Source organism: Pezoporus flaviventris, unplaced genomic scaffold, assembly GCF_033815535.1.
Source record: "Pezoporus flaviventris isolate CSIRO_AGI_PZ_B2104156 unplaced genomic scaffold, CSIRO_AGI_Pfla_v1 ptg000148l, whole genome shotgun sequence".
Classification (NCBI taxonomy): Eukaryota; Metazoa; Chordata; class Aves; order Psittaciformes; family Psittacidae; genus Pezoporus; species Pezoporus flaviventris.
In genome coordinates, this window is record NW_026892696.1 from 1523822 (window position 1) to 1549311 (window position 25490).

General features: G+C 54.8%; 1 protein-coding gene across 7 annotated transcripts in view; it reads right to left on the reverse strand.

The window, feature by feature from the left end:
* The window catches only part of LOC133282987 (EF-hand domain-containing protein D2), a 29584-nt gene extending 4514 nt beyond the window's left edge, over positions 1 to 25070 (reverse strand). Inside the window, exons 1-28 of one of the 7 annotated variants that reach the window (XM_061479389.1) lie at positions 24686 to 25061; positions 24208 to 24414; positions 21910 to 22180; positions 20588 to 20667; positions 20118 to 20333; positions 19686 to 19809; positions 18752 to 18882; positions 16988 to 17053; positions 16521 to 16625; positions 16038 to 16145; positions 14989 to 15063; positions 14495 to 14647; positions 13341 to 13527; positions 11763 to 11833; positions 11383 to 11520; positions 10726 to 10833; positions 10437 to 10526; positions 9983 to 10208; positions 9430 to 9511; positions 9191 to 9306; positions 8525 to 8684; positions 8092 to 8197; positions 6031 to 6166; positions 5373 to 5500; positions 5087 to 5170; positions 4395 to 4615; positions 3999 to 4179; positions 3026 to 3132 (exon numbers count right to left, since the gene is read on the reverse strand). In XM_061479389.1, coding sequence (XP_061335373.1) covers positions 3049 to 3132; positions 3999 to 4179; positions 4395 to 4615; positions 5087 to 5170; positions 5373 to 5500; positions 6031 to 6166; positions 8092 to 8197; positions 8525 to 8684; positions 9191 to 9306; positions 9430 to 9511; positions 9983 to 10208; positions 10437 to 10526; positions 10726 to 10833; positions 11383 to 11520; positions 11763 to 11833; positions 13341 to 13527; positions 14495 to 14647; positions 14989 to 15063; positions 16038 to 16145; positions 16521 to 16625; positions 16988 to 17053; positions 18752 to 18882; positions 19686 to 19809; positions 20118 to 20333; positions 20588 to 20667; positions 21910 to 22180; positions 24208 to 24414; positions 24686 to 24784 — 3753 coding nt within the window. In that variant the 5' untranslated portion in view covers positions 24785 to 25061 and the 3' untranslated portion in view covers positions 3026 to 3048. Of the gene's footprint in view, positions 1 to 1172; positions 1400 to 3025; positions 3195 to 3998; positions 4180 to 4394; positions 4616 to 5086; positions 5171 to 5372; positions 5704 to 6030; positions 6167 to 8091; positions 8198 to 8524; positions 8685 to 9190; positions 9307 to 9429; positions 9512 to 9982; positions 10209 to 10436; positions 10527 to 10725; positions 10834 to 11382; positions 11521 to 11762; positions 11834 to 13340; positions 13528 to 14494; positions 14648 to 14988; positions 15064 to 16037; positions 16146 to 16520; positions 16860 to 16987; positions 17054 to 18751; positions 18883 to 19685; positions 19810 to 20117; positions 20334 to 20581; positions 20668 to 21909; positions 22181 to 24207; positions 24415 to 24685 lie in introns of those variants that run through there. The other 6 variants (XM_061479388.1, XR_009747743.1, XM_061479390.1 and 3 more) reach the window with 6 other exon arrangements.
* Between the last annotated feature and the right edge of the window lie 420 nt (positions 25071 to 25490).

The window sequence follows — 25490 nt, forward strand, 5'->3', positions numbered from 1 at the left end:
CCTTTCCCAGCTCCCAGACCGCCGCGGGCTGCCTCACGCTGCTCCTTTCGCTGCAGTGAGGCACTGCAAACACGTCTGCTCCGTGCGCCTGGCTCCTTACCTGCGTGGTGCCGGCCACATTCCCACCACACGCCATCTGCACCACGATGAGCTCCCGTGCTCAGCATCACCAGATGGGTGCTCTGGTCTTGGGGACCCTAAGCGTGGTTGTACCCTCACCCCAGGCTGCATCCAAGAGACTGTAAGCAGCAACCAGCACATCTGTGTCCGGGTGGGAAGAAGCAGGGAACAGGGGGGCTCTTGCACTGCCTGCGATGCTGGCAGAACATTGCCTGCACCTCAAACAGCCCCCCCCCCCCTTGTGCCTTGGGGCTCGCTGCATCCAGCCCCTCCACTCTCTCCAGCAGTGCCCAAGCAAGAGCCTGCAGCACATCTACACAGATTTCACCCCCGGTTTACACCGGATGGGGCCAGAGGCAGCAGCACACTGCAGGATGCTCGCTCCTCTCCATGCTCCCTACAGCCACGCTGCCTTTGCATCATCCATAAGGATACTCCGGGCCATGCCACTTGCGCCCCCGGCACATCCTGGTGTGACCATGGTTACAGACACCGCAATGTCAGTTTTCCCCTGGAAATTTCCAGGGATCGATGCCAGGTTCCCCCCGGGCAGAGCCTGTGCACCGAGTCACGCTGCACCATGCGTGGTGGCACGCAGTGAGGCTGGGGATGCTGGGGACGCACCGAGAAGTGGGAACTCCTCGGTGCTGCAGCAGAGGGAAGGCAGGGGGGTCCCTTGTGGTACGCTCCAGCTTTCCCGGCTGCAATACAAGGTGCCAGGGTCACTCCTGCCAGGAGATGGGGGGGACCGGGGTCCCTGTTGCTGAGATTTGGGGTGTGCAGGAATCTCTCCTGCAGGAGCTGGGGGAAAGGTATCCCAGGCATCCCCCTGCAAGGAGCTGTGGAGGGGGGAAGTCCTTGGGATCCCTTCTGCAAGGAGTTGGGGGTATCCCAGGCATCCCTCATGCAAGGGATGGGGAGAGCCTCCTACGAGGAGCCAAGGGAACCTCCTGCAAGGTGTTGCGGGCTTCCTCCTGCAGGGACCTGGCCGGGGTCCCCCCGCCGGTGCCCGGTGATGCCGCCCGGCCGTCCCCGCTCTCCCCGGTACTCACTGTCGGAAGAGCCGCTCCATGTCGCGGAGCTGCCTCCGGGAGAACTCGCGGAACTCCGCGGCGGGGCTGAAGACGCGGCGGCCGCCCCCGGGCGAACCCTCGAACGCCGCCCGCCCCAAGGGGCTGCCCGGCCCCGGCCCCGGCTCCGGTCCGCGGCCCCGCCGCCCCGACAGCTCCTCCGCCGCCGCCGCCATGGTGCCCGGATGGCCGCGCCTCCACGCCCCGCCCCGCCGCGGGGGGGTCCGGGCCCCTCCGCCGCTCCGCTGCCTCCGTAGGCCCCCTTCGGGAGAGCCCGGGCGTGCAGGAGCCGTACCCGGCGCTCAGCAGGGGGGAGGCGGCTCCCACGGGCTCCTTCCAGCTCCATCCATTACTCCCGGGGGGTCGGCATCGGGAATCGTGGAGCAGCCCGACCCCACCAGGCAAACCCGCGGGAGATGGCCGCAGCACAGCCCGGCAGGGAATTGTCAACCCTGCCCAATGCTGGGCTCCTCAGAACGAGACAAGGAGATGCTGGAGAGGGTCCAGCCGAGGCCACAAGGATGCTCAGGACTCTGGAGCATCTCTCTCATGAGGAGAGATTGCAGGAGCTGGGCCTGGTTAGTGCAGAGAAGAGCAGCCTGAGAGGGGATCTCATCAATGCACATCAATAGCTCAAAGGTGGGCGCCAGCAGGATGGTGCCAGACTCTTTCCAGTGGTGCCCAGTGACAGGATGAGGAGCAATGGCCACAAACTAAACCACAGCAAGTTTCACCTCAACGTGAGCAAGAACATCTTTCCATTGAGGGTGGCAGAGCCCTGGCACAGGCTGCCTAGGGCATTCCTCCTTCTCTGGAACCATCCCAAACTCGCCTGGATACGTTCCTGTGTGCCCTGCTTTGAGTGGCGCTGTCTTGGCAGGGGACAGGACTGGATGATCTCCAGAGGTTCCTTCAACCCTTATGATCCTGTGAACCTACATGAGGGAACCAGGTCATGCCTTGCCCCAAAATCAGCTTAGGGCAGCACGCAGCACATCAAGAGGGAAGCCCACAGCACATCAAGAGGGAAAACTGCCATGGCCAGAGCCCTGCAGCACAGCCACCAACCACATAATGCACCAGAAATTAGGCATCAGCCACAATGTGCCCACAGGTGCCCAGCAGCACATTCACAGACGCTATGATTCCTGCCTCAGCCCCTCTGTGCTGTTTCTCACCCTTTGACTTCTATTACAAATACCGACAAAACCCCCAAGGGGCTGTGCTCACATCCACGTTATCCTTTGCTGGAAAGCTCTGCAGAGAACTCTGCATAGGCTGCTCTGAGCAAAGCAAAGTGGCTGCGGGCAAATGGGCATAGGAGCTCCCAGTTTCCCTCAGAACACCACTGCTCCTCAGAAACTAGGGGCTGCTCCTGTTCTTCCCTTCCCACTGGTACAGGGACATTCACTGTGGCTCCAGTCAGTGATGCACTCCTCTGTTTCCATTCTGCACCATGCCTTGTGCTCCAGCTCCCCAGGGCACCACAGGAGGTGGAAGTGCAAGGGACAGTGTGGGCCGTGCAACAAGGCTGCTTCAGAGGCAACAGGACAGGACCCAGACGACTGATTTCACTCATATAGTCTGTACAATGGGCTCTATTCACACACACAATGCGTACAATGGGCTGTATCCACACCACCTTTCCTACTGCCATACAGCACACCACACACCATGGGACCCATACTGCAGGAAAATAAGGTCCTACACCAGCGTGCCCTGGAGCTATGGGATTCCAACAGGGGCTCCTCAAAATGCACCAAAGCCTTGTACTACATCGGACATTAGGAAGTCCGCAGCACAATGACCCATTCCCACTGCAGACCTTCACCTACCAAAGGCCCACGTGGTGCCTCTCCTATGCACTTCCCATCTTGACAGCTTCTGCTGTGCACTGTTTGGCCTTCAGCTTGCCCAAGCAGAAAGGCTTCTTGGCTCCAGCCTGCAGAACAGAAGGACATCAACACCACGTTCATGGCCCAGACCCCTCTATATAGCTGCCTACATTCCTGTTGCACTCCATCTCCTGCAGTGGAAATGCTGCTGTGCAACTAAGCAGCAGGGCCCCAACCTCTTGGGATGGTCAGATGGACCACAGGATCTCAGGTGCCTGATGGATGCTGCATGAAGTGCAGGGGTTGGGTATCACATGGAGCATCCAGCTCTTCGCTTGGCATCTGCCCGGCTGGGGCTGCAGAAGAGCACAGCCACTTGCAGTACGCAGCAGCCAGACCCACCATGACTTCCTAATGGATCACAGGAGCTAGGGAAGCACATTCCAGTGGGCTCACAGCTTCTGCTGAGACAGCACATTGGGCTCCTTCACCTTCCTGGCTGCAGCAAGTTCCCCATGAGGTGCCCCACACGAGAGACATCCCCAGAGCCAACACTTGGCACCTTTCAGCCCTATGGATCTTCACCCCAATCCTCACTCTTCATTCACCAAGTGCCTCCCCAGTGCTCATTTCAGAGTGCAACATCAGGCATCTGCACCCATAAGGGGAGACATCTCCTGTGACAATGGACATTTCACACCCTCCTTACATCTTTTGTGCACCCCAAGAAGGCATCACACCTTCCCAACCTCTGCACAGCTCTGGATATCACCAGTGTCACCTCCCTTCTGCCTGCAGGGCTTGCCTTGGGCATCTTACCAACAGTGGAGTGTTCTGGCTGTGCCATCCATCCCTCACCTTCCTTTGCCAGCACCACTGAGCCTGGAGGTGTTTGCTGGCCATCATGACCTGCCTTTGACCACTCAAGCACTGGGACCTTTGGCTCCAGTTGTCCTCATGGGTCCTTGCTCACCTGCTCCCGTGGCCTCCCCCTGTGCAGCTTGGCTGCTCGCTGCCTCTTCTCCTGGTTCAGCTGGAGCTGTGTCCTCTCCAGCGCCTCCTGCAGCAGAGCCTTCTCTTCCGCCTCCCTGTAGGCTTCCTCCTCCAGTTTGGACACCTCCTCCTGGCACCTCTGCAGGGATGCCTGGTTCAGCCTGTGCACAATGGGGGGGACAAGTTGTCACCTGCATCAGCCCCTCGAAGCCAGGCTCTGCCTGGGAGCAACAGCTTCCCAGCAAAACCGTATGATGCTGGTGTCCCTCCCAGGGCCATCCACCCTCCATGGCAGGATGCTCCCGGACATCAGAGCATCCAGGACTAGGTCTCACTCAGACCCATGGCTGGCAATGGCCACCTTGCCTCTCAGTACCTCAGCTGCTCCACTCTGCCCTCGTATTCTTTCAGCTTTTCCTCGTTTCTTTCCAGGCGACTCTTGAGGTTCCTGATCTTGTCACAGAGCAGCTCCAGGTCCTTCCGCCTCTGCAGCCCTGCTTTTCCCCTCTCCTCCGGAGGAAGGTGCCTCAAAGACTGCATTCCCGACACTTCCTCCACCTTCATCAGGCTTCCCAGAGTACTGATTGCATCCAGGTACTGCAGGAAGAGCAGGGAGTGCATTATTTCCTTGCCCTGCCAACTCCTCCACTCTACTGCATCCCACCGTTCAGCCATCTGCTTCCATCCTGCCCAGCTCAGGAGATGCCAGTGTCACATGGGAAGCACCATTTCCTTCCCTGTGTTTCATTTCAGGGAGCGTTTCCCCTCTGCGAGCTTTGCTCCTAAACCCACACCTGACTGTGGTTCCTTTGGGCTGTGTGCTTGGAGGCACTCAGGATGTGGCACACAGCAGTGCATCCCAGCTCCGGACCAGCCTGGGATTCAGTTCCGAGCTGCACAACTCTTTGGGGTTGGGTATTTTTCCTTTTTCAGGATGATCCATTTTCCCTGCTGGATGTTTTCCTGCCCTTTTCGGTGGGAAGAGACCCCCCTACTTACATCTGAGGTGTGTTTGCAGACCACCTACACTCTACAAGCACCATTTGAACATGTCCATCACTCACTCACCATCTTCTCACCAAAGTCTATCGTGTCGCCCATCTCCCAGCTCACTGCCCCGTGTGAGCCCCCATTAGGAACACAGCCAGGAACCTGCACAAACAGGGAAAGACCAATGGAGCCCATGGAATGCCTGGCCTTGGGTTGAGCATCTCACATGTTGCCAGATTTTCCATCTCCCCCTCTCAGCTTCTTTCTTAGGATATTAGAAAGCTGAATTCTCCCTGTTACAGAGAGCACTTTCCTGACCTAGCACCATAACCCAAGCACCATAAACCACAAACTGCCTCCTTACCTTGCTGGCCTTCAGATTTGGCCCTGACACGGGTGTGGGTTCCTTCTCATGACCTGTTCTCTGGACTACTTCCTCTGCTAAGCATTTTGTGAGGACCACCAGAGGCTCTGAACCCTTCATCGTGGCAGCTGGAGATAAAAGAACAGCCACTGAGTTGTCCCACTCTCTGTATGGCATGCTGAGGCTTCATCTCTCAGCTGCTTTTGAGGCTTGCCAGGTTTCCTCTTATGGTGACTGTGCATGGAGAGGTGCATGGGCTCTGGAGCTGAGCCTGCACCAGCTTTCCTTGCAGATATTGCTACTCCAGGGTTTGGCCACTGCTTTCCCCAGCCTGTTTTGCAGATGGGCTTTCAGAGCTCACACCACAAACAGCTCTTCTACTTCCAGCTTCTAACAAAGGTGGTGCTGCTTCACCATAGTGCTCTCAAGACAGGGATACAGAAAATGGAAAGGGACTGAGAAAATGAGCTTGGGCATGCAGAAGATTCTCACAACATCCAGCACTTGCAAGACCTCAACACCCAGAGCTCAGCTCCTTTGGGTGAAAGCTGCTCTCACATTGAGCAGCGCAGCACCTGAGGGTGGGAATGGCCATGCACATGGCCAGGCACCTGCTCGCTTCCAAACCCCTCCTGCAGATGGATGCACCTTCCCCTACCTGAGGACTGCCTCTTCTCCAGCACCTTCACCCTCCCCCGGAGCTCAGCCAAGCCTTCCCGCTGGCGCTGGATCGTCTCCTCGTGCCTGAGGCCTCGGCATCTCCTGCCAAGGTCAGCCAAGTCCAGCACTGACTCCTGGAAGAGGCAGAGCAGCCGGCTCTCACTCACACTGATCTGGCTCAGCATGAGCTCAGCTTCGACCTGGCTGAAACACAGCCTTGCTGACAGGCACTGGTCACTCAGAGCATCTCATTCGGCACCCTTCTGGGTGGATTTGTGGGGATACAAGAGCAGCATCCGAGACCCCTTTCACACTGCTGAGCCCGCTGCACCCTGGTGGGGACATAAGCAGTGGAAATGCTCCAGAGAGCCAGGAGAGGGATGGTGCATAGCTCTGAGTGGCCATGGCAGCATTTTGCTCTTAGGCTGCGCCTTCACATTCCTCAATGCACACATCCCAACTCACTCTGCAGCCTGCATATATGAATGACCTCAGGCATTACTTGTTTTTAGACCAGACCCATGTATTTCATTTCTGGGCCTCTCACAACAGGAGAGACATTGAGGTGCTGGAGCGGGGCCAGAGAAGGGCAATGGAGCTGGTGCAGGGCCTGGAGCACAAGTGTGATGGGGAAGGGCTGAGGGACCTGGGGGGTTCAGTCTGGAGAAGAGAAGGCTCAGGGGGGACCTGATGGCTCCCTACAAGTGCCTGACAGGAGGATGGAGCCAGGAGGGGCTGGGCTCTGCTCCCAAGGAACAAGGGATGGGACAAGAGGAAACGGCCTCAAGCTGCCCCAGGGCAGGCTTAGATGGAGCTGAGGAACAATTCCTGCCCCAGAGGGTGCTCAGGCATTGGAACAGGCTGCCCAGGGCAGGGCTGCAGTCACCGTCCCTGCAAGGGTTCACACCCCGTGGAGATGAGGCCTCAGTGCCATGGGTTAGTGGTGGCCTTGACAGTGCAGGGGTAAGGGTTGGACTTGATCCAACCTCATTGATTCCATGATTTCCCCATTCCAGCCCCATCTGGCTTGCAGCACGATGACAAACATCCCAAAACCTGTGATGGGGCAGCCCCACACAGATACTGATGGCTGCAAACTGCCCATTCAGGTCTGGCTGCTGTTGCCTTTTGGTACAGCTCAGTGAGAAGTGGCTTATTCCTGAACCACAGCTTTGGCTGGGTCTCCAACAGTCCCCATCCCCACGTGCAGAACAGGACAGTGATACCTCCTGCTTGTCAGCTGGCTGTGAGTCACTGCTTGGCCCCCACACTGCAGCCTTCCCTGCTGGCACGCTGTCTGCCACTGCTGTGGTACAGGATGTACGGTTCCTACAGTCCCTCCATCTGCTGCTGCAGAGCCTTTCTGTTCCTGCCTTCCCTAGCACCGGGGATGGCACCAATAGAGCCAGCATCGACTGCTCAGCAAGGAAAGAAGAGGCAGCCCTTGCAGATCGTTCCACATGCAGGCTGCTATTCCTTCTAATTGGCAATTATAGCACCATTAGCACACACACAACACTGCCTGGTTCCAAAGTGCTGTGCAAACATCAGCTCATCAGCCAGTAGCAAAGCTGCAGCATCTGCAGCCCTTGGCTAGGGAAAGGGTGGCCAGAGACCCTGCACGAGCTCTGAGCAGGCATGAGGCTGGCCATGGAGCTTATGGCTCTCTACAACTGCCTGACAGGAGGATGGAGCCAGGAGGGGCTGGGCTCTGCTCCCAAGGAACAAGGGATGGGACAAGAGGAAACGGCCTCAAGCTGCACCAGGGCAGGTTTAGATGGAGCTGAGGAACAATTCCTGCCCCAGAGGATGCTCAGGCATTGGAACAGGCTGCCCAGGGCAGGGCTGCAGTCACCCTCCCTGCAAGTGTTCACACACCGTGTAGATGAAGCCCTCAGTGCCATGGGTTAATGGGGGCCTTGGCAGTGCTGGGGAATGGTTGGACTGGATGAGCTTAAAGGTCTTTTCCAACCTGGTTGATTCCATGATTCTGAGAAACACCATGCACTATGGATGCTCTCAGCAAACCCAGACCTCAGCAGCCTCTGTGTGCACTTACCTGCTTAGAAGCAACTTCTGCCTGTGCTGGTGTCCCAGGAGCAGCCTCTGGCTTCTTTGCCATTTCTTGAGCATCCTTCAGCTCCTTGCAGTGGGATTGGGCCTGCCTGTGCCAAGAGACAAGACCACTGTGGGACACCCTGACAGATGAAGGCTGCTCAAACAGCTTGCGGGGAGCAGCACCACCACTGACTACCATGGTGTGAGTGGGAACATTCACTTAGTTACATGTGACTTAGTTACACGTCCACCAGCACGAGCTCTGCTAAAGCCCTGTTTCAGTTCACATGGCACTTCCATAGAGACAACATTGCTCCAATCCAGTGCTCTCACTCCCACGTGCCTTTTGCATCTTGGGAGATACCTAAATGCCATCAGCCGCTGGGAAGCTACAGAACAGCATTTGCAAAGCACCCAGCCACAGCATCATGTACCTTAACTCCTCAGCGACTGCTTCCAGGGCTTGATCCTTCTTCTCCACCAGGCTGGACATCTGGGATAGCTTCTCTCGGAGCAGGTTCAATTCCTGCTCCTGGCATTTCAGCCGGGTCAGGCTCTGCTCCAGTTCCACCTTGTGCTCCTCACTCACCTCCCCTGGGATACAAGAGCTTTAGGGGTTTCTGGATGTCTCATTGCCCAGCCCTGGGGAATCTGCAGTTCTTGGTGAAATGGATGTGTCCCCTTAGATCTTGCTCTACTAAATCACTGCACAGCCAGTCCCTTTGCATGGACATAGGCCAGAGCAATCACTTGCTATGGCTGTTTCCCTTTGGATTGCAGAACAACAGCCTCCCTAAAGCACATGGTGCCCACTGGGGAGTCCCAGGCAAGGCTTAGGATGACTTAGGCTCAAAGGAGCCCACCAGTGGTGTTTTGAGAAAGATACCTCAGTTTTGCCCACCCCATCTCCACCTGATTACCTTCACCCACCGTCACCACTATTGCTTAGCCAGGGACGGGGAGGAACTCACCAACCCGAAGGGGATGGACAACAACAGTGTTGCTTGAGGGTGGCAGCACCTATTTCCCATTATCTGCATGAGTTCACCTTGCTACTGCCCAGAAGAGGGATGGGAAGGTAGAAATCACGCTTCACCCACCTCTCAGGTCTGTCAGCCTGGCTCTGGTTTCTGCAAGCTCTTTGGTGAGCCCAGTGATGACAGCCTCCTTGGAGAGCAGCATGTTCTGTGCCATGACCAGCTCCTCCCTGAACTTCCTGAGGAAAGGAATCACAGACAAATAAGAGCTCAGGACAAGCTGCAGTCATTCCCCTCAGCTCTCCTAAGCTCTCCTGGGGGTATCTGTTCTGAACAAGGCACCACCAGCAAGCGCTGCTTACCACAGACAGCTGTGAGACTCTGCTGCAGGACACTGCTCCAGCCAAGCCCCCGGTGGTGCCTGGCAACTGTCACCCCGAAATCCTGCAGGACACAACAGCAATGCCAGTTACTTCTTCATAACACACACATTTGGCCTGCCTTGCTTCTGATAGACACATCTTTTCCTTCATGGGAAGAAGGAAAAGGAACGTCAGATCCTCCTCCTTTGAAGACTGAGGAAGGTGGTTCTAACAGTGCTTAGACAGTTCCTCATATCCTTCCTTGGTCAGCATCTCTTCTGCCTGAGTGCAGCTGAAAGTCTCCTTGCTTTAGAGGGCAAAGAACTCTTCTCCAAGTGAGAAAGCCTTGTCTGTGACCACAGCATGCCATTGACAGTCCCCAAAGCCACAGACAGCAACTCCCTGTGAAACAGCTTCTTCAGGGACTTCACTGAGCTCGCTCTGCCACAGGCAAACCTCGGATCAATATCATACACAACGCTTTCCATAGCAGCAAATGTACTGCTCCCTCTCTATCAGTTTCACGGTAACCAAGTGCAGATGCTGCAGCTACCTTTCATTTTCTCCACAAGTGCTGTGTGCTCCTCCTCCAGGGTCTTCTGCTGCTCCTTGGCCTCCAGCAGCCTCTCCTCTAAAGCCACAATTGTCAGTGCGTGCTGCTTACTCTGCTCCTTGTATTCCTCTATTTCTCCCTGCAGTTTCTGTCTCTGTAACTCAATCTCCTCCTGAAGGGTCCTGAGCTCCTCGTCTTGTGCCAGCACCCGCTGCTGTAACACCATCTAGGAAACAAGGATGAGTGATGCTGGTTGGAAGCACTGCACGTGTTTTCCTTCGGGATCAAGATCCGCACCATCTCTCCTGGCTAGTGGTCAGAAAGACAGAGGGAAGGGAAGGATATCAGGGAAGGGGGAGGCTGCAGTGCCCTGCAACCGGGGACTGGAGAAGCCTTCTTCACTGAAAGCACATCCAGCCAAGTCCTCTGCCTGCGCACAGGGTGTTGAACCTACCTCTCGCACTGTGGTTTCCTCCAGCTTCTGCACAGCTTCTTGCAGCTTGCAGTCAGCAGCCTCCTGCTCCTTTGACTTTCTCTCTATAGCCTACACGAGGAGATGAGCAGCAATGAAGGTACCAAGCTTGCAGGTAGCCACCTTTCTCTCTGAAGATATGCACTGAGGTGTATTTGGAGAGGGAGGAAGCCCACAGTCCACTGATGGCCCAGCATGCTGCAGAGCACTTTCAGATGTGCTCACTCCAAGGGTGAGCAGTTCTGCTTTACCTTCCATGCAGGCCACTGACCTCAGCCATGCTCCTCAGGTGGCTCTCCAGGTCTTGGATCTTCTTCTGTTCTTCCTCCAGGGATTGTTGGTACTTGCTCTTCTCCTGGGTGACGGCGCTCTCCAGGAGCTGGGAATTGACAGCCCACAGTTCCAGGATAGGAAAATAACACACATCATTAGGGAAAAGACCTGGACTCCAAGGAATAAAGCAGCCAGGAGGGTCCCTGCTCCAGGGCAGGGACAAGTTATGGGGGAAAAGCTCAGCAGGACACAAGGCAACACAATGAGGGAGAGGATGAGGAAAAGGCGAAGCAGAGGTGAAGGAGGAGCCACTTGGCTGCTCCTTACCCACCTCCTTAGAGAACTTGACACTGGGAAACAGCAACTCCAGAGGCAACAGACACGAAAGCACGTTAGAAACCGTCTTAAAGACACCACAACACGCTGTCCCCATTCCATTTACTTGCACTCCATTCACTACAGACAACGCAATGCCTTCCTAAGCTCAAGGATCTGGATGGTGCTCCTTGCTTTCTGCTCTTTCCCAGTGCTTCCTTTGGTCTCGTGGGACTGCATCCAGACAACTTGAGGCTAAAGACTTCCTCTTGCAAGGCAACACTATTACAGACATCTATTCTAGCAGTCATTTTCCTAAGACAAACCATTGCCCCCGTACCTCCTTGCTCTCCTTGTCCTTCTCCAGCAGAATGTGCTTGATTTTTAGCTGTAGCACTTGCTCATGTTTCGCTTCCAGCTGCTTTGTGTGCTCCTGCAGCAAAGCTGCCTGTGACTCTTGGGCCTTCTCTAATTGTGCCTACAGGGATACAGCAGATACCGAGGTGTGACAGCAAGCACCTTAGGAGCAGGGCAAGACATAAGCCTCCTGCTTGTTCACTCACAAACAGTTCCATACAGGGATATACTGTCCATCCTTGCCCTCTTAGGGATACCAACACTGACATCTGGCTCCATCTTCAGCCTTCCCCTGCATTTACTGCAGACCCAGAGACCTCAGATATTCAGAAGTCACCTTGGTTTATGGACATGTGTCTGTACCTGTAATGTCTGATTCCTCTGGGCAGTTTCCTGACTGGTTTCCACCAATGTCCCAAGAGCAGCCAACAGCCCTGCAAGAGCCAATGGAGTCTCACTGTACAAGGTGCTCACACAGCCCATGAGTAGCTCCTGGAGCATCCTCTGAGGCCTGGGGATGCTGCTTGTCCCCTTACAAAAATCACTTTGGCCACTGCTGGCCCTCAATCCCCTCACCTGGTGGTGGAGGTCCATAGACAGCAGGTAGAAGGGACCACCACTAACTTCCCCCACAGTCATTCCCTGTGCTCATTGGGATACCCAGGAAACACACTGGACCTGGGTTTCCCTCCCAGGCTAGGGCAGTGGATGTGCTGGTGTCAGAGAGACCCATGGGCAGCAGTTATGCCTTGCACCCAGTGACCAGTCCGGAGCCCCTCACAGCCCCTTGCTCTGGGATTCAGGCTCAGAGACCCCCTTGGAAAGGCTCCTGGGGCCAGCTGAGGGTTTCCCCGCTTTACTTACGGAGCTGCAGCACATTCCCACCCCTGGAGATGGCTGCTATTGCCGAGACATGGCTGGAAGGCAGCTGCTCAGAGCCCTTGTTCCTGTCACCCACACTGCTGCATCACCCCATCTTCTTTATGGCCGGCACTTCTGCAAGAGCCAAGCCTCGCTCGCTGCTGCACAATGCTCCTGGTGCTATCATCACCACCCTGGTACCCACAGTGGGCTCACAGCTCCTCCTGCACCCTCCAACAGTGGAACACCACCCAGCTCCACCCCACTGCCACCAGCACGGGGGGCTCTGCACCCCTGTGCAGTAGCACTGTGACAGGGATGCTGCCATGGGAGCAATGCTCGCTGTCCCATGCTGCTTTCAGAGGCATCACTGATCTACTGAGGGACAACATAGCACAACGTGGGGGACAGACACAGATCTGTGCTGGGGGGGTGTGGAGTGTGTGCTCAGGATTGGAACAGGCTGCCCAAGGCAGTGGTGGAATCACTGTCCCTGGAAGTGTTCCCATTCCCTCAGTGCCATGGGTTAGTGGTGGCCTTTGCAGTGCTGGGATAAAAGTTGGACTGGATTTAAAGTTCTTTCCCTCCCATGGCTGCTGTGTTTTCCATGCACCATTCACCTAACAAACTATGCAACTGCTCTGCCAAACCCCACAACAGAGGCAGCCCAGGAAGGGGAAGACAAAGCAATGTGGAACCTCGAGACAAGGGTTCAGATCTCCGCCAGCACAAGTGTTTCCCATATACCACTAAGGCAAATCCCACTTTGATGGCATAACCATGATGTCAATAGATGGGGTTTGCCCAAGCAGACATTGCACCTCACAGACAACCCCCCCAGAGCCCTGTGGGGGTAGGTCACACCAAGCTGGGTGACAGTGCTGCAGAGGTAGGCAATAGGAGCATGCGCGCTGCCTGAGCAGGCTTCTTAGTTGCCCAAATTGCCTGAGACTGGCACCAGCTTGGGGGCCTGGCACCCCCAAGCTCAGCTCACACTGGACTCTCTCTCCTTCACAGAGGCTATGGAGGACATCCCACCTGGAGCAGGTTTGTTCCCAGGGACAGCAGCAGGACACAGACCTTTGTGCAGGTCCATCCCCACACCAGCCAGGAGCTGCTCTGCTGCCTCCAGCCAGGACAGGAGCACACGTGCCATTTCCACCGCTGCCACCCCAATGGTGGAGATGGAGGGATCCAGGCACACTGCTTCCAGCTTCCCCAGCTCCCCTCGCAGGCTGGCGCTGCTGCAGGACCTGCTCAGGTGAGCCTGGAACAAATGCACCCAGTGACCAAGCTGGATCAATGGGCTGCTGGGGCTTGGCAATGAACACAACAGCCCTGAAAAGCCCTGGGTACAGCCATGTGAACACTTCTGTGTGACACCCCATGGGGTGATATGGGCTGGTTAATGAGGAAAAGAACATGACCCAGCTTCACTGCGCTGGCCTGCACCCCCAGAGCATGAGCAGCAGGTCAGAGAGGGGATCCTGCCCCTCTGCTCTGCTCTTGTCAGACCTCACTTGCAGCACTGTGTGCAGTTCTGGTGCCCTCAGCATCAGAAGGACATGGAGCTGTTGGAGCAAGTTCAGAGGAGGCCACGGTTTGGGAGGCACCTCCCATATGAAGACAGGCTGAAAACACTGGGGCTGTTCAGCCTGGAGAAGAGAAGCTGCGTGGAGACCTCAGAGCAGCTTCCAGGGTCTGAAGGGGACTACAAGGATGCTGCAGAGGGACTCCTCATTAGGGACAGGACAAGGGGTGATGGGTTCAAAGTGAAACGGGAAGTTCAGGTTGGAGATAAGGCAGAAGCTCTTCCCTGTGAGGGTGCTGAGGCGCTGGCACAGGGTGCCCAGAGAAGCTGTGGCTGCCCCATCCCTGGCAGTGTTCAAGGCCAGGTTGGACACAGGGGCTTGGAGCAAGCTGCTCTAGTGGAAGGGGTCCCTGCCCGTGGCAGGGGGTGGAGCTGGATGATCTTAAGATCCCTTCAAAACCATTCTATGCTATCCTTGGTGGGAACGACTCCCAGCAGGCTCAGGAGCAGAGACGCTTCTGCAACACCTCATGTTTCTTTCCAGCTTGCACTTTTGGGGCTTCATTCTCATGGATATGGATTGCTGCAAACTGACTGGTGCCCAGACACGGCCTCCCTTTTCTCTGACCTATACTCAGGCCAAGAAAACTGCCCTGTGTTGCTCATCTCCTGCCAGTTGATCACCAAGATTGAACAGGCTGACCTGGAGCTCCTGAAGGCACTTCTTGAACACCTCGGCGTTTGCAGACACTTCCTTTTCCTTTGCAAGCCTGGAGCTGATTTCCTCTTGCAGACACTTCTCTCTCTCATTACTTTGTTGGCTCTCGTCACAAACCTGTCTGACCTTCTCTATCACCTGGCAAAGCAGAAGGAAGAGGAGAACAAGGCACTACATTAACACCCTTTCCACCTGAAGGACATAGATTGTCCCAGCAAGCAGCAACTGGAGCTTGCTGCACACTCTTTGCCATGTCAGAGCCCTGGTAGAGCCCACTGACCCAAACCAAGCTGGGAGCACAAAAAGGATCTTATCTCCTTTGTATCACAGAGCAGTGTTGTTAACCTGGGATAGCTGTGGAACAACCTATGACCTGGAGAGGCTTGGACACTACTAATATACATAACAGGCACCACGACTGTCTCAAGCCGTGCCAGGCTTTGAAGGCACCATCTCCATGCACTGGCATCCAAACTCACCTGCTGCTCTGTGATGGCTTTTCCTGCTGCTGCTGGAGAACAGACTCGCATCACTTGGGTCTTGAAGGACTCCAGCTACAGCAGAGATCAACACGGGAAGAGAAATCACCGATCACTTCTCTCTGCTGATCCGCTCTGCCCAACCCATCAATGCCAAGGGTGTCCTGGTGTCTGCCATTTCCAACAGGAGGCCCCATGCAGGTTCCTGCCCTCCTCCAGACATCCCTTGACAATGTCCTGAATGCCTCCTGCTGTACTTCTACCGCTGTGGGAGGATTCCCATGGCAGAGGACCGGTGCACACCGCACAGGACAGAGCGCCTGTGCCAGGCGGATACTCCATCCCACTTTCCAGCAGGGATTTCCCATGGCTGACACTTATTTCCTCCTCTGAAACAGCCAGGGCAGGCAGAGGATGCCACCCCCAGCCTCTCTGCAGGAGATGACAACAACCATTCCCACCAGCTTAGTGCTTTATGTATTATGTATTATGCTTTATGCATTGCAGCTGGTGCTCCCATAGCCATCCATCCCTGTGCTAACCCACATGGCAGACCCAAAAGCCTCCATCAGCCCTTGGGCTCTACTCTGCACAAACCCCAGGGTTATTTTCCAAATGTGTGATCAAACTCCTCAGAGCTTTTTGGGCCTCTCAGGGAGTGCGATTCCTAACAGATTCCAGCTAACAGGACTCCACACTGGGGAGGTGGCATCTCCTTCTTGCGTGAAGCACAGCTTTATCCTGGGGATGTAGCAGGATGTTACTCTGCAAAGGGCTGCCTCTGCAGAGGCACAGAGGAGGATTTGCATAGGTCCTGGACAGGAGAACTGTGATTACACATAGTACAGTGCATTTCTGTATCCTATTACAGCTTCTACACAAATCCTGTGGATAAGCCTGCCACGCTGCATCTGACCACAACTAAGCCCTGTGCCAGGGTTTGGTGCTCAGGACTCTATACCTTTGCCTGCACCGGAGCACAATGACCTTCCCTGTTTGTAACCCCATGGTTTTGCTGCTGCTGCTCCCATCCCTGCTCCCATCCCTACCTGCTGCTTGGCCCGTGCCAGGTCGGCTCGCAGCAGGCGCTCCCTGCGCCCCATCTCCTGCAGCTGCAGAGCTTGCCTGGCTCCGGCTTCCCTCAGCTCCTCCTCAGCCTGCAGCAACGAGAGCATTTGCACATCAAAGCAATACTTTGGAATCGCATCCTGAGGACTCCTGCCCCAGCTGCACACTGCTCACATCAGCCGGCTCCAAGCGTGGCTTTGCAATACCAGCATAGCAGCAGCAACCCTTTCGCAGGGGGTGGGTTCGTGGCATCAGACCCTTAAAGCCACTTTTCCTCTTTGGACATCATCCATCCTCAACTTTCTACCCTATGGTCTGCTGCCCGAGCTAGGTTCTCCCAGTGGGGTCTGTGGAAGAGCTCTACGCACTTGGATCCAGTCTCCATACATCCTGCATTCCCAGGGCTTGCTGCTATCCCACACGACACGTGTGCTCCACCACACACCTCACATCCACGCTGTTACCTTGGCTTTCTCAGCCAGCTGGCTTCGGATGCTCTCCTGCTCAATGCAGTACTTCCGGATTTCCCCCTGCAGCCTCTCCAGGTCATGTTCCAGCTCCCTGATGCGCTGCAAGAGTCCCATGATGGTGAGGGTCTCACCAGAGAGGCTGGGCATTGCCTCTTGGGAGGACTTGAACCAGTAAGCCATACATTTTCCCCATCCATCCCATTTGTGTGCTCTGGAATTTCCTTCTTGCCTATATTTACTTTGGTTTGATCAACTTTCCGGTGGAATTCCACCCTTCTTTCTGACTGCACCCGCCTGCACTGCAATCCAGTGCTATGATTAACGCTTCTCCAGTTCATTCCTTTCTTACAGGAACTGGATTCAAAACACCTCCCTTAAAATGCCCAGTTAATTATTCCCTGGATGATGCTTTCCTGCAGTTCTCCTGTGTGCTCCATCACTCCAAATGAATTCAGACTCACATTCTGGCATGCCATTACTTCCCGATCTCCGAGTTCCTGCTTCATTTCCTCTCGGATTCTAGAGCACTGGAATGAATGGCAACACAGGAAAACACCTTCAGGGCAGGCAGATACTACAGCAAATGTCAACAGATACTTGAGTGCTAAAGCCAAGCTCCGTGCTTAGATCTTAATGGAATGGCCAAGTGCCCTTGATGGGGCCATCAAGGCATCAGAGCACAAGAGTATCCATGCCTGGAACTGCCTATATGAAACCACCACCATTAAAGCATCACCTGGTTGAGAGGAGGAGAAACATCTGCAGGGCATAGCTGACAGGGAGAAATTACTCTGGCCTTAGAAGCCGTAGAAGAGAGACAGGGGGAAGGATGCAGGAAAACAAATGCTACCTCAGAACATCCATAGCAGAACATGACATTAACAGACATTTCCAGGCTGATCACTGTCAGAATATGCTTGGCAGCTCGGCAGTCAAGGAATCTGTGCTCTGTTCTGCCTGCCCGGAGCACCCTCTCCTGCAAGCCTGTGTGTGCAGCTCCTGTCTAACTGGATGTTCCTGCATCCACAGAGCAGGGGAAAATGCAGAGGGATGCTCTGGGACATGCTCCCTGCCTCAATACAAGCAACCTGGGCCACCAGAGCAGGATGCTTACCTGGGAGACCTGGTCCCCCTCCTGCACAGAACAGCTCAAGCGCTTAGAGAACCATAGAAAGGTTTTGGTTGGAAGGCACCTTAAAGCCCATCCAGCTCCAACCCCTGCCACGGGCAGGGACCCCTTCCACTGGAGCAGCTTGCCCCAAGCCCCTGTGTCCAACCTGGCCTTGAACACTGCCAGGGATGGGGCAGCCACAGCTTCTCTGGGCACCCTGTGCCAGCGCCTCAGCACCCTCACACGGAAGAGCTTCTGCCTCAGAGCTCATCTCAGTCTCCCCTCTGGCAGGTTAAAGCCATTCCCATTGGCCTGTCCCTACAGGCCCTTCTCCAAAGCCGCTCTCTGGGTTTCTTGTAGCTCCTTTAGGTTCTGTGTCCAAAGAAGTTGAGGATATCACACTCTGATCACACTGCACTCAGGGTGACTGAGCTTGAATAGAGATCTAGGACCCAGACAACTCATCCTGCTGGGAGCAGTTTATCTGCTTCAAAGGACCTTACATTTGACTATGAGCTGCCTAAGCAGAGTGGGGCTAGTCCAGGGACCCAGCAACATCCACCTATGGTCATGTCAAGCTCATGTGAAATGAAAAGAGCATGTCATCCCCTTGCCACCAGTTAAAGTGCTGCTCCTCAGCAAAGCAGGGCACATCATTCATCTTCGGAGCACTGCTCTACACTCATTATGCAGATCCTGCAGCTCTGCCAGCTGAGGAGGGAGCTGCAAACACAGAGAAACAACCTGCTGAGTTTAAAGGGGGAAAACAGGCTGGGACACAGGGAGCCACATGAAGGGGTTTCCATGGCTCCTCAGGAGGATCTTGGCACAAGCACTTCAGGAGTACAAACAGCTACTGTGCTCACAGGAATCCAGGGCACACAGCACCTGAATGCAGAACAAGGAGAGGGATTCAGCTGGGGAAGGTGACACTGCCCTGTGTCCCCATCACAGCAGAGCCAGAGGTACAGCTCTGCACCCTCCACGTGCAGACAGCCAGGACCCTTGGGTTACAACTGCCCTAAAAAATATCCACTCCAGCTGCTACAACAGGGAGAAGTGTGACCCTTCTCAGCTTTCCCGTGTTAACCCCTATGTGAGTCACACTGTCAACCTTGGCAGAAAGCATTGCCAGCTGATTGTCCTTTGCTCTGGTCTCCTTCTTCACTTTCTCAGCCTCTTGCTGGAGTTGCTGGATTTTCTGCTCCTTCCCAGCAATCTCCCTTTGCAGGCTGGTCACTAGGCCTGGGAGAACACAGAACATAGGTTACCCAAGAGCATCCCTGCCAAAACCCCTGAGCATCCGTCCTCCCTCCTCAACAACCATCCACCTTGGGAAGCGGGTCCAGGTTTTGGCATGCTGTGTTGGACATTGCTCTTTGACTAGCTAACTAGTTAGTCAGAGTCACTAACAAGTTCCCTGGGGCCTCACAGCACATACTCCCAGAGGGATGAGCAGCTTCTAGGGATTAGTGTTTGCTGCTTGGCTGTATCAGATCCATGTCTCTGACGCCTCCTCCCTGCCAAGAGCCCATACTGCTCCCTTATCTCCGCCAGTGCAACCAGGCAGAACACTTCTGATTCTGATCTGAATACATTGCAAAAGCCAATGCTTTGTGCACCAACTGCATTCCTCGTGCCTGATAAAGGCAGGGATAGAAGCCATCGGGAAAGGCTTCTGGTTTGGGGTGGCCTTTGCAGCCACATGAAGGTCCACAGCAGCTTGGGGGTCAGGTCTCCCCACCAGTGTGCATGGCAGCCCTTGAACAGCGTCACTTTCAGCCTCCCCTGATCACCACATGAGGCTGTTTTCCCCTACCAGGGTGCTTGGTCCCATCACTCCCTGCCTATGATGCCCATCGTGTCCCTTGCTCCAGGGGCACTTGTCACATCAGACACCATCCACAACTCCCACCGAGCTTCAGGACTCAGAAACCAGGTCAGAAGACTTCTGTGGGTCACTATAAAGCATTTGCCAGTGCTCACTCATTATCAAGAGCCAGTCCCAAACGGCTTCATGCTCCTCCTGAGCCCCAAGGACATGATACCTGCAGTCAAAGCGTGGTCTCGCTTCAACTTCTCGCTTTCTTTCCGCAGCCTCCCAATCTCCAGGTCTCTTTCATGGAGGGAATGGCTGAAAACCTGGCTAGAGCCCTTCTCTAGGCTGTTGATCTGCAAAACACAGATTTGCCCATGTTCCCTGGCAGGCCATTTTCTACCTGATATCCAGGCTTCCAGGTCTGATGGGTTACTCTTCAGCATCTCTGAGTAACTCTCAGCAGTCACTGCTTCAGATAGGGTCACCTTAGATTCAGTCCAGAGAAAGGGAAGCTGCTGGGAAGACAGGCACCGCACAGTATCACACCTCTGTGCAGCCACAGCAGAGTTGCCAACAGCAACCCAGAATTCCATCACCTTTCCTCTGCCAGGCACCAGCTTTCAGCAAAAGCTCCTCTTCACAACAGGGTGTTATTCAGTACCTGTTCCCTCAAGGTTCTGATCAGCTCTGCTTTGGCTTCCAGCTCTTGGTCAAAGGCAAGCAGCTTCTGGGTCAGCTCCACCTCATTCCTTGCCACCACCTGAGCCAAGGTCTTTGCCATCGCTGCAATCTCCTCCTGCAGATCTCTTATTGCTGCATCTTTCTGCTTCGATTCTGTTTCCAAACCAGAGAGGGGACCCATCTCCTCCTTCTCACCCTGTGGGGAGATTAAGGGTGCCATCTGCCAGCCTGGAGCTACCACAACACCAGCAGGGACCAACTCCTGGCCACCAACCACATGAGACCTGCTCGCCCTGGCTGTGCCCACATCCTCTATCCACACATCAGTCCCCATCCAGGAAAGCAGACTCTGCAGGGACTCGTGATTGGACACACAACCATTGGGCAAGGTTCTGCCAAGGACCAGGACAGGGTCAGCATCCCTCACACCTTCCCCAGCATCACCTTCACCTTCTCTTCTGTATCCTGAGCTCCCAGGGAAGGGGCTCTCCCCACGCCGCTCACACCATCACTCAAGACGCTGGTTGAGACTGGAAAAGAGCAAATGTGATGCCAACGAACATCAGCATGAGCAGGCAGAAGTAATGCTTCTTGCAGCATCACTCTCACTAGTCTCAAAACTACTGTAAGGCAGTGACTAGTTTACACTTTTGGGTCACAACCAGCAGAGAAACCAATTTGGCACTAAAAAGACAGAATGCAAACAGTCTGCACAATAGCAAGGCATAATACACCTCTGGGAACCAAAAATGCCTCAAAGGCAGCAGCTTCATTTCTGTACCTTCACTGCAGGTTCAAGTTCTGCCTGTGCACACACCTGTGGGACTCCACAGTGCTCTGGGGCACCAGTGGTACTTCAATATACCACAATTGACTTTGTATCCATAGAATCCCAGCCTGGTTTGGGTTGGAAGGGACCTTAAAGCTCCTCAGGTTCCAACCCCTGCCACAGGCAGGGACGCCTTCCACTAGAGCAGCTTGCTCCAAGCCCCTGTGTCCAACCTGGCCTTGAACACTGCCAGGGATGGGGCAGCCACAGCTTCTCTGGGCACCCTGTGCCAGCGCCTCCGCACCCTCACAGGGAAGAGCTTCTGCCTAAGAGCTCATCTCAGTCTCCCCTCGGGCAGGTTAAAGCCATTCCCATTGGCCTGTCCCTACAGGCCCTTGTCCCAAGCCCCTCTCTGGGTTTTTAGCAGATTTCTTGTATTACTTCTGACTCTTCAAAAGACTCAACCCTAAACCAGGAAAACCACTGGACTCTGTATGAAGCTGTAACAAACTCCATGTGCAGCAAAAGCTTTGTTCTCCAGCTGCACTCTTCCCTCACTCCCTGCCTCTGCTCCGTCACCATTTCATACTTGATTTTCAGAAGCGTATCAACTACAGACCTAGTTTAAAGCTCCAGCACTCAAGACAGCCAGAAACTGTGCTTCAAAGTAGACAAAAACACCACTTCAATCAGGAGACAGAAATAGGTGCATGAATCACCAGTGCAGAGAGAGTTAGTCATCACACACGAGGAAGAAGGAAGAGGAAAAGTCCCTCTCAGCCGGAGGTGCAATGGCATTCCCCTTTGCATGTCACAGCTCGTTGCCTAACCAATCCAAATGCCACCTAGTACCACATCACGGATCTCCACTGGACAAGGACTCACACCCAGTAGCTGTCAATGCTCGGATCACAACTGCCACCACTCACATCAACTCCACTCAACATTAAGCTGCTCAGAGAGGACATCAGGCTATAAACCACCATGTTGCATTGGGGAGTACCTGCCCTCACTGCTGAGGTCCTGCTGAAAGCATCCAGGGAGACGGTGGTGGCCATGCTCCGAGCCCAGGCGCTCCTGGGTGGCTTCCACAGCAGTGGATGGGACACGCGGCCGGTAGCTCCGGGAGCCCATCTGCCTGGAGAGCCAGGGGGATGCTGCCGCTGCAGCAAGGGGAGCTGGGCAGGAGATGTAGGAGTCGAGGGTTTGGGCTCTGCAACCACCTGGACCTGCCCAGTCCACCCTGTGCAATGCTTCCTGGGGAGATCAGACACCTATGGTGGAAAAAGACAGTGTTATCAGCAAGGGTCTGTGAACGTTATCAGGCCTAAACCCAGGCACAGATCTGAGGTGAAGCAGAATTTTAGTCCTTTCCCATTTCCATTCCCCAAGGGTCAGACTTAGCTCAGGAAGCCCAAATGCTTTGCTGGAATGCAACTGAAATACTGGGCTTTGCTGCTTTTGGATCTCTTCCCTTCCTCTCTTGAGCTGACAACCATAATTGTCCACATCATTTGCAGAACCTGGAAGCCCTCATTCCACACCTCTCCTGGCTCACAGCTCCTACCCTGCCATTTCTCCAATTTTCTGTGCTGATCTAAAGCTTCTCGTGGCACTCCTACCTTGCCATTGCATTTATCAGCCCTTACACAGGGCTTTGCATGCTGCTATTTGCTGTCCTCCTTATGAGCAGAGCTTCCACCACCAAGGTCTCGTACATTGCTTACATGTAGCCTTCAATTACAAAGGCTGAACATGGCCTTAGACCTGGCCTGGAGGCAGAATTCCGTCACCCAGCTCTTCTCCCACTACTCCAGCACCTGCAATGCCCCTGTGGGCACTTGTTCTGTGCTCCAGGGTACCGCAGGGATGTGACTCCTCTCTGGGTGCTGCTCATCTTCACAACACTGTGAGTTCCTCTCACGCTGCTGAGAATGAGAGAGACCTCCCTGTGTCAGAACCACAAAGGCTTCACAGGGTGCAGTGCTGAGGTGATGCACTCTGCAGTCAGCAGGGTCAGGCTTCAAAGCTATTTCACCAGAAAAAGATCACAAAGCCACAGCAATGCAGAAGTACCCCCAGGGCTTCCTCTGTGTCACTGTTCAGAACCACTGGTCTGTGTGCATCCGACACACATGCTGTCAGAGATTCAAGTGCTCCCTCCTCCAGCACTAACCAGTTTCACCCAACCAGGGCTGGCACCCCACTGCCCGGGCTTCATCCTGCAGCTGAGCATCTTCTACAGTTCTCTTGGCTAGCTCTGGGGGCAGGAGGTCTGTTTGCTGGGCTGGGATTCTCGCTGAGACCTCCAAAACTGCATATCTGGATGTACAGGCTCCAAGCGAGTTTTCTCTGCTGGGAGACCAGGCTCCATGACTCCTCACTACCAGGCACGTGACACACACATATTCTTGGGCTCTTATTATCTATTTTCTTGGCTTCCTCAAGAGCCCAGATAATAAAACCAACACTGGAACTCACCAATCCTTAACTGTTTCATAACCCAAAGGCTCAACAACCTCCACGGACAGTTATTTTCCTGGAGATTGGAAACTGCCACTGCGTTCGACCACGTTCTGTCCCAGCTGACAGCTGCTTTGCAATCTCTTGCATGCCAAAGTCGCTGTGATGCCTTGGCCCTGCTGCACAGACCATGATAGCTCCAGTTACACGTGCGGCTGCCAAGCAAAGCGTCCATCAGGGCTGGACCTTTTCACTTGCTCTAAAGGTCTGATCTGAAGCTCACCTCCTCTGTCAGTAAGCAGCTTTTGAGGAGACATAAAATGCAAATAGAGGGGGAAAAAAAATAAAGACATTTTCCAGACCTATGCTTGCTCATGTCCAGCTTCCAGTTGGGAATCTGCTCCCTTTTCCTTTTCCCTAATAAACTGCCTGAGTTTCTTCAGCAGAGGGAGCTCAAGCTTTTCATTCCTCCCCTTCCATCTTTTTCCAAGGATCAGGGAATCCCAACCTGGTTTGTGTTTGAAGGGACCTTAAAGCTCCTCCAGCTCCAACCCCTGCCACGGGCAGGGACCCCTTCCACTAGAGCAGCTTGCTCCAAGCCCCTGTGTCCAACCTGGCCTTGAACACTGCCAGGGATGGGGCAGCCACAGCTTCTCTGGGCACCCTGTGCCAGCGCCTCAGCAGCCTCACAGGGAAGAGCTTCTGCCTTATCTCCAACCTGAACCTCCCCTGTTCCAGTCTGAACCCATCACCCCTTGTCCTATCTCTACAGCCCCTGATAAACCAGACAAGCCTGGGAGCCTGCTCCTGCTCCCTGGGCAGCAGCTCTCATCCTTACCTGGGCAGCCCCATCCACCACGAGCTCGAAGGCTGCTCCCCCCTTGCCGAAGCGCAGGACATCGCCTGGGCTCACTCTGACAGCTGCATTTTGGACCTGGCAGCCGTTGATGAAGGTGCCATGGGGGGAGTTGAGGTCCTGAAGGCAGAAACTGTTGTCCGAGGCAGTGAATTTGAGGGCTGCGTGATGCTGGGCTACACCTGCAGACTGGCAACCAAGAGGCAAGCAAGAGAAACATGATGGAATGCAGCTCTGCTCTGGTTACTGATTTGCAATATCCCCTCTTCTTGCTGGATACCCAGCATAGGCAGGCTAGAAGCCCTTATTCTTTGCACTGATGACCACAGCGCAGACAATCATAGAATGGTTTGGGTTGGAAAGGACTTTAAATCATCCAGTTCCAACCCCTGCCATGGGCATCCTGCTCCCTGCTTCCAAATCAGGACTCATTTACACCACTCAGCTGCCTTGCCCCTACCTGCAGGACGATGTCGGACCCTTCGTGCCGGCCGATGATCGTGGTGTGTGGTTTCAGCTGAAAACACCCCTCTGAGCTCCTCAGGAAGGCTCTCATCATCCAGCCCCTTCACCTTGCATGAAAAACAGCTCCTCCTTCAGCGATCCCCACCCAACACACACAGCTGAGCACGGAACTTCTTCACCACGTTACACACCAGAAATCACACGAAATCACCCCAAAGGCAGCCCTGCTCCCGGCTGGCCAGAGCCTCTCAGTAGCCTTGGAAACCTCAGCCGCGCCGGAGCCGCTGCTTCCGGGGTGTGTTTGCTCTTTGTTTTGGTTGAGGTGGATTTTTCCTCCTCCTTTTCCCAAGCAACTGACCCAGCAGCACAACACAGCTCCGCGCGGCGGTCCCGGCCGGCCCGTGACACACATCACAGACCTCCCGGGGGCACAGCCTGGCAGGACATTGTTAGTCCTGCTCCCCGCCTTTATTTATTCGTTATTAATTGCCAGGTTGGACCCAGGGGCTTGGAGCAAGCTGCTCCAGTGGAAGGGGTCCCTGCCCGTGGCAGGGGGTGGAGCCGGAGGAGCTTTAAGGTCCCTTCCAACACAAACCAGTCTATGGTTCTTGTGCATGCATGCACAAGCAGGTCTTGGAATAGAGGGGAGCTGCACGCGAAACACATGCAGGAGAACAGTGAGTCCTGTAAGACTTTACCATGCTTCATTTTGAGGCAGAAGCAGCAGGTTTTACACAGAACTCTGCAAACCGTACTTGAGCACACGCCTCAATGTTGGCTGCCACTACCAGCATTTTCGT